This window comes from Sciurus carolinensis, chromosome 1, assembly GCF_902686445.1.
Source record: "Sciurus carolinensis chromosome 1, mSciCar1.2, whole genome shotgun sequence".
Lineage (NCBI taxonomy): Eukaryota > Metazoa > Chordata > Mammalia > Rodentia > Sciuridae > Sciurus > Sciurus carolinensis.
In genome coordinates, this window is record NC_062213.1 from 125,817,056 (window position 1) to 125,833,422 (window position 16,367).

Consider the following 16,367-nt stretch of genomic DNA (forward strand, 5'->3'; position numbering starts at 1 on the left):
AGCTTTTCTTTGCCAAATTATTTACCAGAGATCACTCTTTTTAATCTCATTTTGATAGCTTCCTAATAAATTGCCTTTGACATTTCAGAGGAAGTTGGCTTTTTTTTTTAAACAGGAAAACTTTCCATTTGATTTGACTTTCCCTAGGCACTTTAAATTCTAGATTACTTGATAATATCGATGAGGTTTAGTGCCATTCTGACTGAGCGTTATAATTTCCACAAAACTTCCACCTTCATGTTGTAATTTAGTCTTTATAACAATCTGATGTTATCATCTACCTGTTTTAGATTGGGAAGAGGGGGAAGGGACACAGAAGCTAAAAGAATAGCCCCTTTCACACCATTACTCAATGACTAAGGATCTCAGATACATGTACTCCAACAAGGTCAAAGCCATACACACACACACACACACACACACATACATATATACACACTGTATATACTATACACACATGTGTATATATGAAATTATTTAATGCAAATAAAAATAAGCTCTATGACCATTTTAGTAGCACTAGAATAAAAATGCACTAGATTTAAAAAATTATATCATACCTAATTCATGCCCTAATGATTTATTCATATTATGAAATTTATTCCTGGCTCCAATGTAGCTTACTAAGTACTAGCTACTATTTGGAGAACTAAAGTATATTACCTTAGCTTCCTATGTGCTAAGTATTTAATCTCTATTTTTAAGTGAAGGAAGCTGCTCACAGATAAAAAGTTAGGATGTGGTTTGAACCCAATCCTGCCCTACCTCTATGTGTGTGCTCTTAACTTCTTAACTTGATGTGGCATTAAACCCAGCAGATTTGACTTTAAGAAATGGTACTTTAAGTCCAAGCTCTTTCATTTTTAAAGTAAGAATATTACCCTCTATCCTGCCTAAATCAGGCTTATTCTGAGTACTGAAAGAAATAAGTCATGTAAAGGAGATTTTTTAAGATGTACGTCTCCACAAATAGCTAATTTATTATTCATCTGGACGATCTCATGTAATAAGAAAAATGAGAAAGGAATAGTCCCCCTCCCAGCCCTCTTTTTACCTCCCAGGTATTATTTGTACAGTCACTTTGCAGAGACAGACCTTGGTTAAGTGTGCCTGTGCTCAAAGTGAAACTTCAAAGCACTGTGTCTACCTTGGTGGAGAGGGAACTTTATGGCACATTTCGAGCTCTGCTGCAGAGGTGGCCATCACCTACCCAGCCCCACGTAGGGCTGGTCCTGCTGAGATTCTAGAGGCCCCTTTTAAAGACAGCTTAGCTGTGGGGATACTCACACTTACACAAATAATTAATGGTGACAACTGTCCTTACAGTGGCACCTGATGCCCTGCTGCGAAGAAAGAGAAACCAACCTTCACCACAAAGAACTTACAAATTATCCTAAGCAAACACGTTAACAGCTATTAAGAGTCCTAATCAGAGCTGTTAAACAAACAATTAAGAGATGTCATATAAAATACACCCATTTAGGCATAGCAGCTACATGTTCGGAGTTTTAAAAGGGACCATTTACCTTTGAGATAGAGATGAAGCCCTCAATGAGATGTAAGGGTCATCCAACAATAAGGCATCTTTCTGGGAAGACTCGGTTTCTGAGATCAGATCCCAAGGGCAATGCTGTTTCCAATGGTCTGCTTGCGTCTGAAGATTTATTTTTAGTCATATTACTAACGCCAAAATTACTTGTTTCTTCAAACGTAATTTCTTATTATAAGTAGCACTTTTTTAAAGGACTATGAAAATATTGATAAAATGAAGAAGAAATTGTCTAGAAGAAATTTGCTTCACAGACAGCATTTCATCCTACCAATGCTTAAAACTGCTATTCTAGGTATGATCCAAAACATCACCATAAAATGGAAATTCCTCAAAAATGCACGACCCCATTCCAGGGTCCCACTCCAGACCAGATTCTGCATTTTAATAAAATCCCCAGACAATTGTATGTGTATTGGAAATTTTAAAGAAACATCAATGTGTAAATTTTCTACTATCAGAATAGTTTCTCCTTTGTCAAGGTCTATATCAGGAAAATTAATAGGTTTATTTTTAGCAGAGAGTACAAATTAAATTACTCACTTTATGAAGGTACATAAATAATATGACATTTGTCATTTGATTAAATATAACTGAAGTGGTCCCTCCAGTATCCATGTCTCTTAGTGGACTCCAGCTTTGTCCCCTAATCCAGTCATCCTCAGTTGCTCTTTTTTCTTTTCTTTTCTCTTCTTCTTTTTTTTTGGGTACTGAGTATTAAACTCAGGGGTGTTTTACCACTGAACCACATCCCCAGTCCCTTTTTTATGTTTTATTTTGAGAGAGGATCTCTAAGTCCTTAGGGCCTCACTAAGTTTCTGAAGTTGGTCTTCAAATTGCCATCCTCCTACCTTAGCCTCCAAGCCACTGGGATTGCAGGCATGTGCCCCAGCTCCCTGCTCAGTTGCTATCTCATAGTCTCTTCTCCCTCTTCAGGTTTTGTATCCTCTTGACATGCTCACTCTAGCTTCCAATTATGCATAGCACTGGCACTGTAGGATAAAGAAATAGGGGTGAGAAAGAGGAAGGCTTCTTAGCCTTAGGCCTCCCTGCATCCTTCCACAGTTTTGATATCAAGTTTACATTTTGAACACTTCACCCCTTGACCAAACCTACCATATACAAAGTGCACCATGTCTATGGATTAAGAGAACTAATAGCTTTGGTATCTTCTCATTAGCAAAAATTAGAGTAACTCAGATTAAATTTTACCATTCATTTCTTGCAAAGTATTTCCAGATTTCTTTTAGCAGCAGGTTTTCACAATAGTCACGAACATCTTATAAAGTATGTGACATGATGTGATTTTCAAAATCTGATTTTTTTATGTTCATATGGTGAATTATTTTAAGACTTTAGTAAAAGCACACTCATAAGAATATACTATAAAAAAATAGGATCTGAGAGTGAACAAAGAGGATTAAATAAAGCATCAGTTGACTTTTACAGCTTAAAAAATACTTGAATACCTGTGGAGGAAATTATAATGATGTTCTCTATAATTGTTCTGTAAAAAAAAAAAAAAACACACATCAACTCTAAGAAAGCTATAACTGTCTTAATTAATGCTCAAATTGTTCCTTCTAAGGCATAGATTCTTTGGTTCTATTGACAATTGTAAATGAGTCTCTACAGTATACATGTGGTATCCAATTGGAGAAATAACTTTGGAAATAATCACCTCAGAAGTTCTTTATTATTATTATTATTATTATTATCATCATCATCATTATTATTACCACCAGGAATTGAGCCCAGGTGTGCTTAATCACTGAGCCACATCCCCAGCCCTTTTTTACTTTTTATTTTGTGAAGGGCTTTGCAGAGTTGCTTAGAGCTTAAGTTGCTGAGGCTGGCTTTGAACTTGCAATTCTCCTGCCTCAGCCTCCCAAGGTGCTGGGATTACAGGCATGTGCCACTGCGCCTGGCTAGAAGTCCTTCTCTAAATCCACATTTCTCAAGCTCTAACTTAAGTCCCAACTACAGTCACAAAATCCCAAGTATAGTTTTATTGGAAGCCTCTGAATTTCTCTAATTCAATCTTCCTTAATTTCTGTTTTATGACTTATTATCTCCCAAGAAATAAGGGGTGGGAAAGAGGTTTGTGTTCCTGGATTGTCCAGTATAATTTGACATGATTAAGACAAAATCCCTTCTTGATTGCCATTCACTTAACATGTTTGTGACAAGTCCTATGTTTGTAGGATGATATAATCAGCATAAATATGGTTCTGCTTTCCTTAAGCTTCAGTTTAACTGGGGAGCCCTGTGTCAACTATGTAACATTCAATAACTGAAAGTCAAAGATGTCTGAGTGAATGAATACCTAACCTGCTCTGGGTTCCTGGAGGCTTCCCTGAAGAAGTGATGTTTACCAGGAGACTGAATAGTGGTTGGTGGTTAGCCAAGCACAGAAGGGATGGACTTGTAGGCAGCAAGAACATCTTGTGGAAAAGCACAAATGAAGAGAAATCACATGGAAAATGTGAGGAAAGGAGAAAAGACCTGGGTGACTGGAATGTAGTGAACAAAAAAGGAGGACAGAAGCAGAGGAGGGTGAAGACATAAGCAGGGTAAATGAAGGTTGAGTTATGTGGATGAGCAGCACATCCCGGTAGAGGGAAGATGGAAGCTAAAATGTCTTCCTGCCAAATTTGACTACTTGAACATTCAACCTATTTGACCTAATTTTTGACAGCTGTACTGAAGTATATCTGACATAAAATGAACTGTACATATATAAAGTATATATTTAATACATTTTGAAATGTGTGAATACCTATGAGACCATTACCACAGCAAGTTAATGAAAACATTCATCATCTCTGGAAGTTCCCCTGTGCCCCTCTGCAGTACCTCCCTCCTCACCACCCGCAACCCCAGGCAGCCATTTTTTCCATCATGCCTAGATCAGTGCCTGGTACCTAACATAAATATTCCTTGGAGTAGGAAAAGTGAATCTGTTGGAGAACGAGCTCTTGGTTTGATGTTGGGTTGGTTGCTCCATCTTTTCCAGGTGTGCAGTGCCGTTCAGAATCAGGATTTCACTGTGATTGAAGACTACTGCACTGGCCTCAAAGCCCTGCTGTATCTGAGCAGCATTGAAGAGCTACAAGACTGGGATGGGCAGAGTCCAGCCACTGTGAGCCACCAGAAAGGGAAACCAGTTCCACGTATTGCTGAGCTCATGGGAAAGGTATGTGCTCACCTCCTGATGTTATCCTTGAGAATTCTGCTTCAGCGTGTTGCTATTTCAGACTTGTTTGCCTTCCTACCTTCTCACTAACAGAGGAAATACAGTGCCTGCCGATGTGATTTCTGCAGTAGAATCATTCTGGAGCAGGCTTGATTACAGCTATATGATGGTCTGTGAGTTACCTTTTTATAAAACCAATATAACACAAGGTCATATAAAAGGAAAAGATTGAAGTTTGTAGTGTAAAGTGCCTCCAAATTCATGCTTACTGTGGTGATGACTGGCATTCTTTCTAGTGGGAGACTGGAGATTTCTTTATTCTTTAACAATCTCTGGAAATTATAACGTTACCTTTCTATTTTCAAGACAATCAAATCACTGGAGTCCAGAATAATATGATGAAGTTTTTAAAATTAAAATCTAATCAGTATCTTTTGTAACTGCTTCTGCTGTGTGGTTAAACCTGGGCTCAAAAGGTTATATCCCAACTTTCTCACTAACAGTTATTTTCTGAGAAATATACACTACATTTACATTTTGTATAATACAGTGATTTCAGCAACTCTTTTCTAAAACAACATTCAGCATTTCGCCTTTGTATTTCCTTTGTGTTATTCTAAATAGGCAACCATTGTCAAAAGACATTTCATGAGTCCTGAACGAGGGGAAGAAAAAAATTATCATTCTTAGTCTTTTCAGCTTGTCACTACATCAATAATTAACTTTAAAAAAAAAAGGAGAGGCAGTATAAAAAGATTCTTTAAGGAAGCATTTAATAATTCAAATGAATCTTAACTTGAAACAGGTCACATGAAAAAGAATGGAAAACAAAAACCCTGGGTACTGTGCCTTGGATAACTGGGGGAGGGACTCAGCAAGAATAAGAGAACATCTTAAAACTGGCTGCTGATAATGGGAAATATCACTGTCCCTCTCCTAGCAGACAGCCAAAAATAAAGCCTTCTTGAAAAATAATGTGTATGATTGCAGGCCCAATGATGAGAAAGAAGAGAGGGAAAGAAATAAAATCTTACAATGTGGGTTTCAGGAAAATATCATGATGAATGACTCCAAGAGTGGCAATCAAACAGAAAGGCTGTGACATTAATATTTATAATATTATAATTAGCAAGACAGTGCCTAAGCAGCATTGTTAGTGTAACTAATCATATTATCATAAACTGAGTCTGCAGTATGTAGACAGTTCTTGCCTTTATCAATGACTATCAATATCCTCAGGTTGTTAATAACTAAAAAATAATTTTTTTTCACAAATGACATTATGCTCATTCAACGTAAATATCTCAAGGAAATTGCTTCTGACATGATAGTTTATGACCCTTTATAAAAGCATTGTCTCAAATTTGGGAGGTTGCCATGTGACTGAAATGAAAGTAGAAGCATTATACTGTAACATTTTGTCTTTAAAGCACTTTCATACTCATTTCAAAACTTACGTATTCAAAAAAGGATAGATAATGATAGGGACATGTGTGTCAATGACATAAATGGAAACTGATTTTCTTTGAATCTATATTCAGGCTTAATTTTGGTAAGTCCAGCCTTCATCAGCATAAGTGTAATTTCCAGCATTATCAATTGTTAAAAAAAATTTTTGCCTATGTGATTATAATAATGATTCATTTCTCAACTCTGAACTGAGGAGCAAGCAGATGGTTATAAGTTTATGTTCCTAGATTATCCAATGTAGGGCTGACATGACTAAAACAATAGGGGAATATCCCCTTTAGGTTAATTTCCCCAGTAGTAAATCAAAATGCTCTGATCCAGAATACAGGTGACTTCCTAATTGTTCATTCATTTTGTTGCTGGTGTGTGTGTGTACATGTGTGCACACATGTATGTATGTCTTCCCAAGCAACTCATATATTCATTTACTAGCGAAAGAATGGCCTGATTCTTTTATACCTTAGAGCATGAAGATGAGAGAAGGTAGTGTACCTTTCTAGAAAGATCCACTAGATATAGGTGACTTCTTAAGACAGGAAAAGTTTTTGGGAAGTACAATTTTTACTCTACTTCATCTTTCACATATAGTTGATCTCCAACTATTTGTGCTTACAAATCTCTGAGTTATGCATGAGAGAAATGTAGATTCCCAGGCCCAGCCATGCATCCTGATTTGGTGATTGGAGATTCAACCAGGAATCTTCATTTTCACACATCAATCCAATGAAGGGTTGCAAGGATTTGTGTTGCCAAAAGGAATGAAAGAAAGAATAGCAGTAGAAAAGTTGGGGATGAGAACTTAGCAAGGAGCAGGACACAAACATCTCTGGATGGAGAAAGCTAGAAGTGAATGATTTTTGAGCTGGAAAAGAAATAAAATAGAAAGAGGCAAGAGTAGAAATCTAACACTGGATTCTGAATGGCCAGAGAAGGGAGATATCCATTCAGGAACCTGCAAGTAGGCCAATAGTTGTTTAGCCGAGTTTAGGGTAAGACTGCTGGGCTTATATGAAGCTCCATTACTTACCAGCTAAGGCAATTTGTGTAGGTTACTTAACCCCTTTAAACCTGTTTCCAAAGCTTCAAAATGATGATAACCACAATACAGGGCCACCATACTTAAAAATTTGGAACCCAGCAAAAGCGCTGAAATCAAATATTTTTACATACTATATTTGGCAGAAAACCTGACCTGAACTGATGTGAGGCTATTTATAATCTGTATTTATTCTTCTTAGAGAACATTTAAATCTTTATTACAGAGAGACTAATACGTTTGGTTCCAGGTTGCTGGCCAACACTTCGTTGGGAGTAGAGGTGGGAGTATTTGATAAACTATGACATACAGACCATTTTACTTTTCTAACCTCCAAAACACAGCTCTGAGTCAATACATGTAGTCCAGGAGTTTTAAATAAGGGCTTATAAGAAGTATCATGATAATATATTTGCAAGTACACATTAATCCAGAAATTTTTCTTTGGAGTTGGAGGCAAAATATATATTTTAGTAATAGAAATATGAAAATATTACTATTGGGCATTTTCATGTGTGGGAAAGAATAATTATGTCAAGATTATTTGCAGAAGAAGACATGAAAGAAATTGAGCACTCCATTATTTGAATAGCAAATTTTGCAATCAGAAAAGAATGGAAAGAAATGTCCTCATGGTTCTGTGCTGGGGACGGGAGTAGCACCCCTAAGCAAGACTACTGAGAGCCTTGGAATGGAAACAGCAGAATCCAAACCTGCTGATTATGACTGGGCATCTGCACACTTTTTCACATGCTGTTTCTAGCATCTGGAGCAGCTATCCAATTCACTGAGGAAAAATTCTCCAGCACCAACTTCTCTTCAAGTTACTCCCTGCCCTCTACACCAAAATTATTTCTCCTACTTTTCCTGAACCTCACTTGCAACAGGTATCAGACAGCAATTAAATTTTTACATGGCTGTTTGTTCTGCTGCAGAGTGTCGATTGTCTTATCCATCTTTCTATCCCAGTCAGGGCTTAATAAATGTTGATCAAATAAGTGGGTAAGTGAATACATGAATGTTATAAGAAGATGCCATGGTGGTAGCATTTAGAGTTAATAGTCCCTTGACTACTAGCCATTAGTTTCTTCATTGCACCTGAAAGAATATCAGAAGAAAGAACTTTTGAACTTAAACCTCCATTTGTGTATGAATCTAGTTTAGTAAAATCAGAGGGTAAGAAACCTGAATAGAAACGGTGAGGTAGGCAGGTGAACCTCATTTATGCTTCCTTGATATAGCAAAGTGTGCCTAGATTATGAGCTTCTTGAGAGCCCAGAACACATTTTCAGTGCCAGTACGTAGCACAGTGTCAGTAAGAGCTACAGCATGGTAACTCAATTGCTGAATGATGATGATCAATCACTAATTTATTTTAATATTTGCCTTAAATTTCACTTCTTTTGTAAAGCAATTTGTGACTATCTTCCTTTCTCTCTAGAAAAGTCACATCACTTCTTCTCTGTTCTCCTTGCTCTTTATTCATTTAACTAGTATTAATATTAGTCTCCAAGTTGTCTACTCATTCACTGCTGCAACTCATTATGAGCATTTTAAGACCAGAGATCATGTCTTATTTATACTGGAGCTTCAAGCACCTAGAACAATGCTACATGTTTATAGAATTAAATTGCACAAAGTGTCTGTGGTGTTCTTATTTAGGAGGAAAAAAGAAAGCCATTTATAATTAAAATTCCAGCCAGGCACTTTCAGGAATAGCAGTCATTTTAGAAGAAAACAGCAAACATGCCAAATTACTTTCAGTAGATACTAAAACATGATGAAATACACATTGGTGATATTAATAAGTCAACATAATCTGTGCTCATTAAAAGACCTTTCTTAGGTTAAAATCAGAAATGCTTTCATGGAACTTGTATAGTAACTCTGAAAATAAGACTTTGTTTTGATGGTAAAAACTAAAATTATATCCATATGTCCAGATGCATCATTCTTATTTATTTTAAAACCAAAAGAGACACAATGTCATAGAACTACTTTATATAGTTGTAATTTTATATGTTAATATCTAACTATCTAGCAAGTTTTCCAGTGTGGAGAACAAAGTATTCAAAAGGAACGTTCAAAGTCAACAGTATCACCATTACAAAGAGCCTGATATTAGCAACCTCAAAAGAACAACAGAGTATTTCCTTTTTACAACCTGAAAGTTAGTAAATACTGGGAGAGTGTCTCTGAGGTAGAGTGACTTTCTAGCTTGTGCCAAGTCCTGGGTTCCATCCCCAGAGCTGCAAAAAGAGAAAAAAAACAAACAAAAAAAAAAAAAAAAGAGAGAGAGAAGAAGGAAAAGTTTGTGCTGTGTTATTTATTTATTCCAAATTGAGGTATCATTTATACAGAGAAAAAATACACAGATCTCAAATGAACATTTAATGAGTTTTGATAAATGTACATGCCATGAAATCCTGTTAAGGTATAGAACATTGCCAACACCTCAGGAGATCCCTTGCGTACTTTCCCAGATGTCTTCTGTCCCCTAGCACCACCAGTAACAAGTACCATCTATTTTCTATCAACATAGATAAGCTTCTTCATGTTCTTTAACATTATTCAAACAAAGTATGCCTTTTGTGACATCTTTCACTCAGCACAGTGTTCCAGAATTTATCATATTACTATGCATCTTATAGTTCACTTCTTTTTATTGGTAAATAATGTCGTTTTATAAATGTACTATGATATGTTTATTTGTTTCAAATGGCATTTGAGGGACTGGGGCTGTGACTCAGTGGCAGAGTGTTGGTCTAGCATGGGTGAGGCACTGGGTTCAGTCCTTAGCACAGCATACAAAAATAAGCAAATAAAGGCATGCTGTCCGTTTACAACTAAAAAAAACCAAAACTGCCTATAATAATCATATAAATGAAGAAAAACATTAAAAATGGCATTTGATATGTTTCTACTTTTTTAGTAGTATAAATATATTTTATAAGCATTCTTACATAATTCTTTATCTGACTATATATTTCTGTTTATCTTGGATAACACCTAGGACTGTAATTTCTTTTGGACATAAAGTAGATATATAAATTTTACCAACAAATTTCCAAACTGATTTCCAAAATGTTTGTACCATTTTACATTCCTACCAGATGTGGGTAGGTGTTTAGTTCTTCCACATTCCAACCAACAGTTAATATGCTCAGTCTTTTAAATTTTAGTCATTCTAGTATATGTATATGGATAACTCATTAAGATTTTAATTTTTATTTCCCTGATAATGAGATTTAACACTTTTCATCTGTATTGACTACTCATATATTTTTTTCTTTCAGTGAAATATCTGTTCGAATCTTTTGCCACTTTTTAATTGTTCTTATTTGAAATTTAGGGGTTCTTTATGTATTCTGGGTATAAGTCCTTGCATCAGAAAAAGCATTTGATAAAATCCAACATCCACTCATAATATCCCTTAGCAATCCATTAATAGAAGGAAATTTCCTCAATCTATAAATATGTAATAGTATCATCCTTGAAGTTAAAACAATAAATTATTTTCTCTTTTTTTTTTATTTTATTTATTTATTTATTTTTTTTCCCCATAGGGCAATGATGTTTATTTTTTTTCCCTTCCCCCCCACCCCTCCCACCCCTCCCACCCCTCTTTTCCCTCTATACAGTCCTTCTTTCCTTCATTCTTACCGCTCTCCTTATCCCTAACCCTAAACCTAACCCTAAACCTAATGCTAACCCCTCCCACCCCCCATTATATGTCCTCATCCGCTTATCAGCGAGATCATTCGTCCTTTAGTTTTTTGAGATTGGCTTATCTCACTTAGCATGATATTCTCCAATTTCGTCCATTTGCCTACAAATGCCATAATTATATCATTCTTCATTGCGGAGTAATATTCCATTGTATAAATATGCCACAGTTTCTTTATCCATTCATCAACTGAAGGGCATCTAGGTTGGTTCCACAATCTGGCTATGGTGAATTGAGCAGCAATGAACATTGATGTGGCTGTATCTCTGTAGTATGCTGATTTTAAGTCCTTTGGGTATAGGCCAAGGAGTGGGATAGCTGGGTCAAATGGTGTTTCCATTCCAAGCTTTCTGAGGAATCTCCACACTGCTTTCCAGAGTGGCTGCACTAATTTGCAACCCCACCAGCAATGTATGAGTGTTCCTTTTTCACCACATCCTCGCCAACACCTATTGTTGCTTGTATTCTTGATAATCGCCATTCTAATTGGGGTGAGATGAAATCTTAGGGTAGTTTTGATTTGCATTTCCCTTATTACTAGGGATGTTGAACATTTCTTCATATATCTGTTGATTACTTGTACATCGTCTTCTGTGAAGTGTCTGTTCATTTCCTTAGACCATATGTTGATTGGATTATTTGTATTCTTCGTGTAGAGTTTTTTGAGTTCTTTATAGATTCTGGAAATTAGCGCTCTATCTGAGGTATGGTTGGCAAAGATATTCTCCCACTCCATAGGCTCTCTCTTCACATTGCTGATAGTTTCCTTTGCTGAGAGAAAGCTTTTTAGTTTGAATCTATCCCAGTTGTTGATTCTTGCTTTTATTTCTTGTGCTATGGGAGTCCTGTTAAGGAAGTCTGATCCTAAGCCAACAAGTTGAAGATTTGGACCTACTTTTTCTTCTATAAGATGCAGGGTCTCTGGTCTGATTCCGAGGTCCTTGATCCATTTTGAGTTGAGTTTTGTGTAGGGTGAGAGATAGGGGTTTAATTTCATTCTATTGCATATGGTTTTCCAATTTTCCCAGCACCATTTGTTGAAGAGGCTATCTTTTCTCCATTGCATATTTTTGGAACCTTTGTCTAGTATGAGAAAATTGTATTTATTTGGGTTTGTGTCCAAGTCCTCTATTCTGTACCATTGATCTACCTGTCTATTTTGGTACCAATACCATGCCGTTTTTGTTACTATTGCTTTGTAGTAGAGTTGAAGATCTGGTATTGCAATACCCCCTGCTTCGCTCTTGCTACTGAGGATTGCTTTAGCTATTCTAGGTTTTTTATTCTTCCAGATGAATTTCATAATTGCTTGCTCTATTTCTGCAAGGTACATCATTGGGATTTTAATTGGAATTGCATTGAATCTGTATAGCACTTTAGGTAGTATAGCCATTTTGACAATATTAATTCTGCCTATCCAGGAACATGGGAGACCTTTCCATTTTCTAAGGTTTTCTTGAATTTCTTTCTTTAGTGTTCTGTAGTTCTCATTGTAGAGGTCTTTCACCTCTTTTGTGAGATTGATTCCCAAGTATTTTATTTTTTTTGAGGCTATTGTGAATGGGGTAGTTTTCCTAATTTCTCTTTCTGAAGATTCATCACTTATGTATAAAAATGCATTGGATTTATGAGCATTGATCTTGTAACCTGCTACTTTACTGAATTCACTTATGAGTTCTAAAAGTTTTCTGGTGGAATTTCCAGGTTCCTCTAAATATATAATCATGTCATCAGCGAACAGGGATAGTTTGAGTTCTTCTTTTCCTATTCGTATCCCTTTAATTTCTTTGGTTTGTCTGATTGCTCTGGCTAGAGTCTCAAGGACGATGTTGAATAGAAGTGGTGAAAGAGGGCATCCCTGCCTTGTTCCAGTTTTTAGGGGGAACGCTTTCAGTTTTTCACCATTTAGAATGATATTGGCCATGGGCTTAGCGTAGATTGCCTTTATAATGTTAAGGAATGTTCCCACTACCCCAATTTTTTCTAGTGTTTTGAGCATGAAGGGATGCTGTATTTTATCGAATGCTTTTTCTGCATCTATTGAAATAATCATGTGATTCTTAACTTTAAGTCTGTTGATATGGTGAATGACATTTATTGATTTCCGTATGTTGAACCAACCTTGCATCCCTGGGATAAAACCCACTTGATCGTGGTGCACTATCTTTTTAATATATATTTGTATGCGATTTGCTAAAATTTTGTTGAGAATTTTTGCGTCGATGTTCATTAAGGATATTGGTCTGAAATTTTCTTTTCTCGATGTGTCTCTGTCTGGTTTAGGTATCAGGGTGATATTGGCTTCATAGAACGAGTTTGGGAGGGTTCCCTCCTCTTCTATTTCATGGAATAGTTTGAGGAGTATTGGAATGAGCTCTTCTTTAAAGGTTTTGTAGAACTCGGCTGAGAACCCATCTGGTCCTGGACTTTTCTTTGTTGGTAGGCTTTTGATGACCTCTTCTATTTCATTGCTTGAAATTGGTTTATTTAAGTTGTGTATGTCCTCCTCGTTCAGTTTAGGTAGTTCATATGTCTCTAGAAATTTGTTGATGTCTTCGAGGTTTTCTGTTTTGTTGGAGTATAGATTTTCGAAATAGCTTCTAATTATGTTTTGTATTTCACTCGTGTCTGTTGTGATGTTTCCTTGTTCATTCCGAATTTTAGTAATTTGAGTTTTCTCCCTCTTTTTCATTGTTAGTGTGGCTAAGGGTTTATCAATTTTGTTTATTTTTTCAAAGAACCAACTATTTATTTTGTTAATTTTTCCAATTGTTTCTTTTGTTTCAATTTCATTGATTTCGGCTCTGATTTTAACTATTTCCTGTCTTCTACTACTTTTGGTATTGGTCTGCTCTTCTTTTTCTAGCGCTTTGAGCTGTAGTGTTAAGTCCTTTATTTGTTGATTTCTACTTCTCTTTTTGAATGCACCCCATGAAATAAATCTTCCTCTAAGTACTGCTTTCATAGTGTCCCAGAGATTTTGATATGATGTGTCTTTGTTCTCGTTTACTTCTAAGAATTTTTTAATTTCCCTCCTGATGTCTTCTGTTATCCATTCATCATATAATAGTGTATTATTTAATCTCCAGGTATTGGAGAAGTTTCTGTTTTTTATTCTGTCATTTATTTCTAATTTCAATCCATAATGATCTGATAGAGTACAAGGTAGTATCTCTATCTTCTTGTATTTGCTAACAGTAGCTTTGTGGCATAAAATATGGTCTATTTTAGAGAAGGATCCATGTGCTGCTAAGAAAGTGTATTCGTTCTTTGTTGGATGGTATATTCTATATATGTCCGTTAAGTCTAAGTTGTTGATTGTGTTGTTGAGATCTATAGTTTCTTTATTCAGTTTTTGTTTGGACGATCTATCCAGTGGTGAGAGAGGTGTGTTAAAATCGCCTAGTATTATTGTGTTGTGGTCTATTTGATTTCTGGAATTGAGAAGGATTTGTTTGACGTACATGGATGAGCCAATGTTCGGGGCATAGATATTTATGATTGTTAATGTCTTGCTGATTTATGCTTCCCTTAAGCAGCATGTAATGTCCTTCTTTATCCCTTCTGACTAGTTTTGGTTTGAAGTCCACATTATCTGAAATGAGGATGGATACTCCAGCTTTTTTGCTGTGTCCGTGTGCATGGTATGTTTTTCCCCATCCTTTCACCTTTAGTCTATGGGTGTCTCTTTCTATGAGATGAGTCTCTTGCAGGCAGCATATTGTTGGATTTTTCTTTTTAATCCAATCTGCCAGTCTGTGTCTTTTGATTGATGAATTCAGGCCATTGACATTCAGGGTTATTATTGTGATATGATTTGTATTCCCAGTCAATTGACTCATATTTGTTTTTGACATGATTTGGTTTCTCCTTTATTTGGCTATTCCTTTAGGCTAGTCGCCTCCTGTTGCTGATTTGCATCGTTGTTTTTCATCTCTTCCTCATGGAATATTTTGCTGAGAATGTTCTGTAATGCTGGCTTTCTTTTTGTAAATTCCTTTAGCTTTTGTTTATCATGGAAGGATCTTATTTCATCGTCAAATTTGAAGGTAAGTTTTGCTGGGTATAAGATTCTTGGTTGGCATCCATTTTCTTTCAGGGCTTGGTATATGTTGTTCCAGGCCCTTCTAGCTTTTAGGGTCTGGATTGAAAAATCTGCTGATATTCTTATTGCTTTTCCTCTGAATGTAATTTGATTCTTTTCTCTCGCGGCCTTTAAAATTCTGTCTTTATTTTGTATGTTAGGTATTTTCAAAATAATGTGCCTTGGTGTGGGTCTGTTGTAATTTTATATGTTTGGAGTTCTGTAAGCCTCTTGTACTTGGTTTTCCATTTCATTCTTCAGATTTGGGAAATTTTCTGATATTATTTCATTGAATAGATTGTTCATTCCTTTGGTTTGTTTCTCTAAGCCTTCCTCAATCCCAATAATTCTTAAATTTGGCCTTTTCATGATATCCCATAATTCTTGTAGGTTCTGTTCATGATTTCTTACCATCTTTTCTGTTTGGCCAACTTTGCTTCTCAAGGTTAAATAATTTGTCTTCAATGTCTGAGGTTCTGTCTTCCAGGTGTTCTATCCTATTGGTTATGCTTTCTATGGAGTTTTTAACTTGGTTTAGTGTTTCCTTCATTTCAAGTATTTCAGTTTGCTTTTTTTTCAGTATCTCTAACTCTTTATTGAAATGATCTCTTGCTTCCCGTATTTGCTCTTTTAACTGTTGATTGGTGCGATCATTTAATGCCTGCATTTGCTCTTTCATCTCCTCCTTCAATGCCTGCATTTGCTCTTTCATCTCCTCATTTGCTTCCCTGATCGTTTTAATTACGTACATTCTGAACTCCCTTTCTGACATTTCTTCTGCTGTGCTGTCATTGGGTTTTATTGATGTAGTATCTAGGTTTGCTTGGGACATTTTCTTCCCTTGTTTTCTCATATTGCTCAGCTGTCAGTGGGACCCTGAGATATTGCAGTTTTCCGCTATTGGCTTATAGTGTCCCCGTAGATTTCCAGTGTATCACCTCCCAGCCTTCAGTAGCCTGATGTCTTGGAGGAATCTGATAAAGCAGCGCATCCGAAGAAAACTGCCCCTAGCCCCCTACTGGTTCCACGGTTTGGAACTGGTTCTGTGCGGAAATGCTCTCACTGTGGGCCTGCACCGTGCAGCCGGCCGTGTGGGAGGAACCCACTGCCGGAGTGTGGAAGGCTACCTTGGGAAGACTCTAGCTGCCCTGCCTGGCTCAGATAAGCCACCTCTATCTGTGCCTGCCACCCGGGCCGAGCTTTACCCAGTGGGCAGACTCACCTGTGACTCTATTTCAGTCCGAGTCTCTCAATGCCTCCCCTTCTTAACTCCTGGGTTCTGGAGCGACTGGGGGTGCAGTCACC

The 16,367-nt window shown here is 36.6% G+C and overlaps 1 protein-coding gene across 1 annotated transcript in view; it reads left to right on the plus strand.

Annotated features, from left to right (window-relative positions):
- Positions 1–16,367, plus strand: part of Dpyd (dihydropyrimidine dehydrogenase) — an 810,982-nt gene that overhangs the window by 684,454 nt on the left and 110,161 nt on the right. Inside the window, 1 exon segment of the mRNA XM_047549961.1 lies at positions 4,566–4,745. Within this exon segment, the coding sequence (XP_047405917.1) occupies positions 4,566–4,745 (180 nt within the window).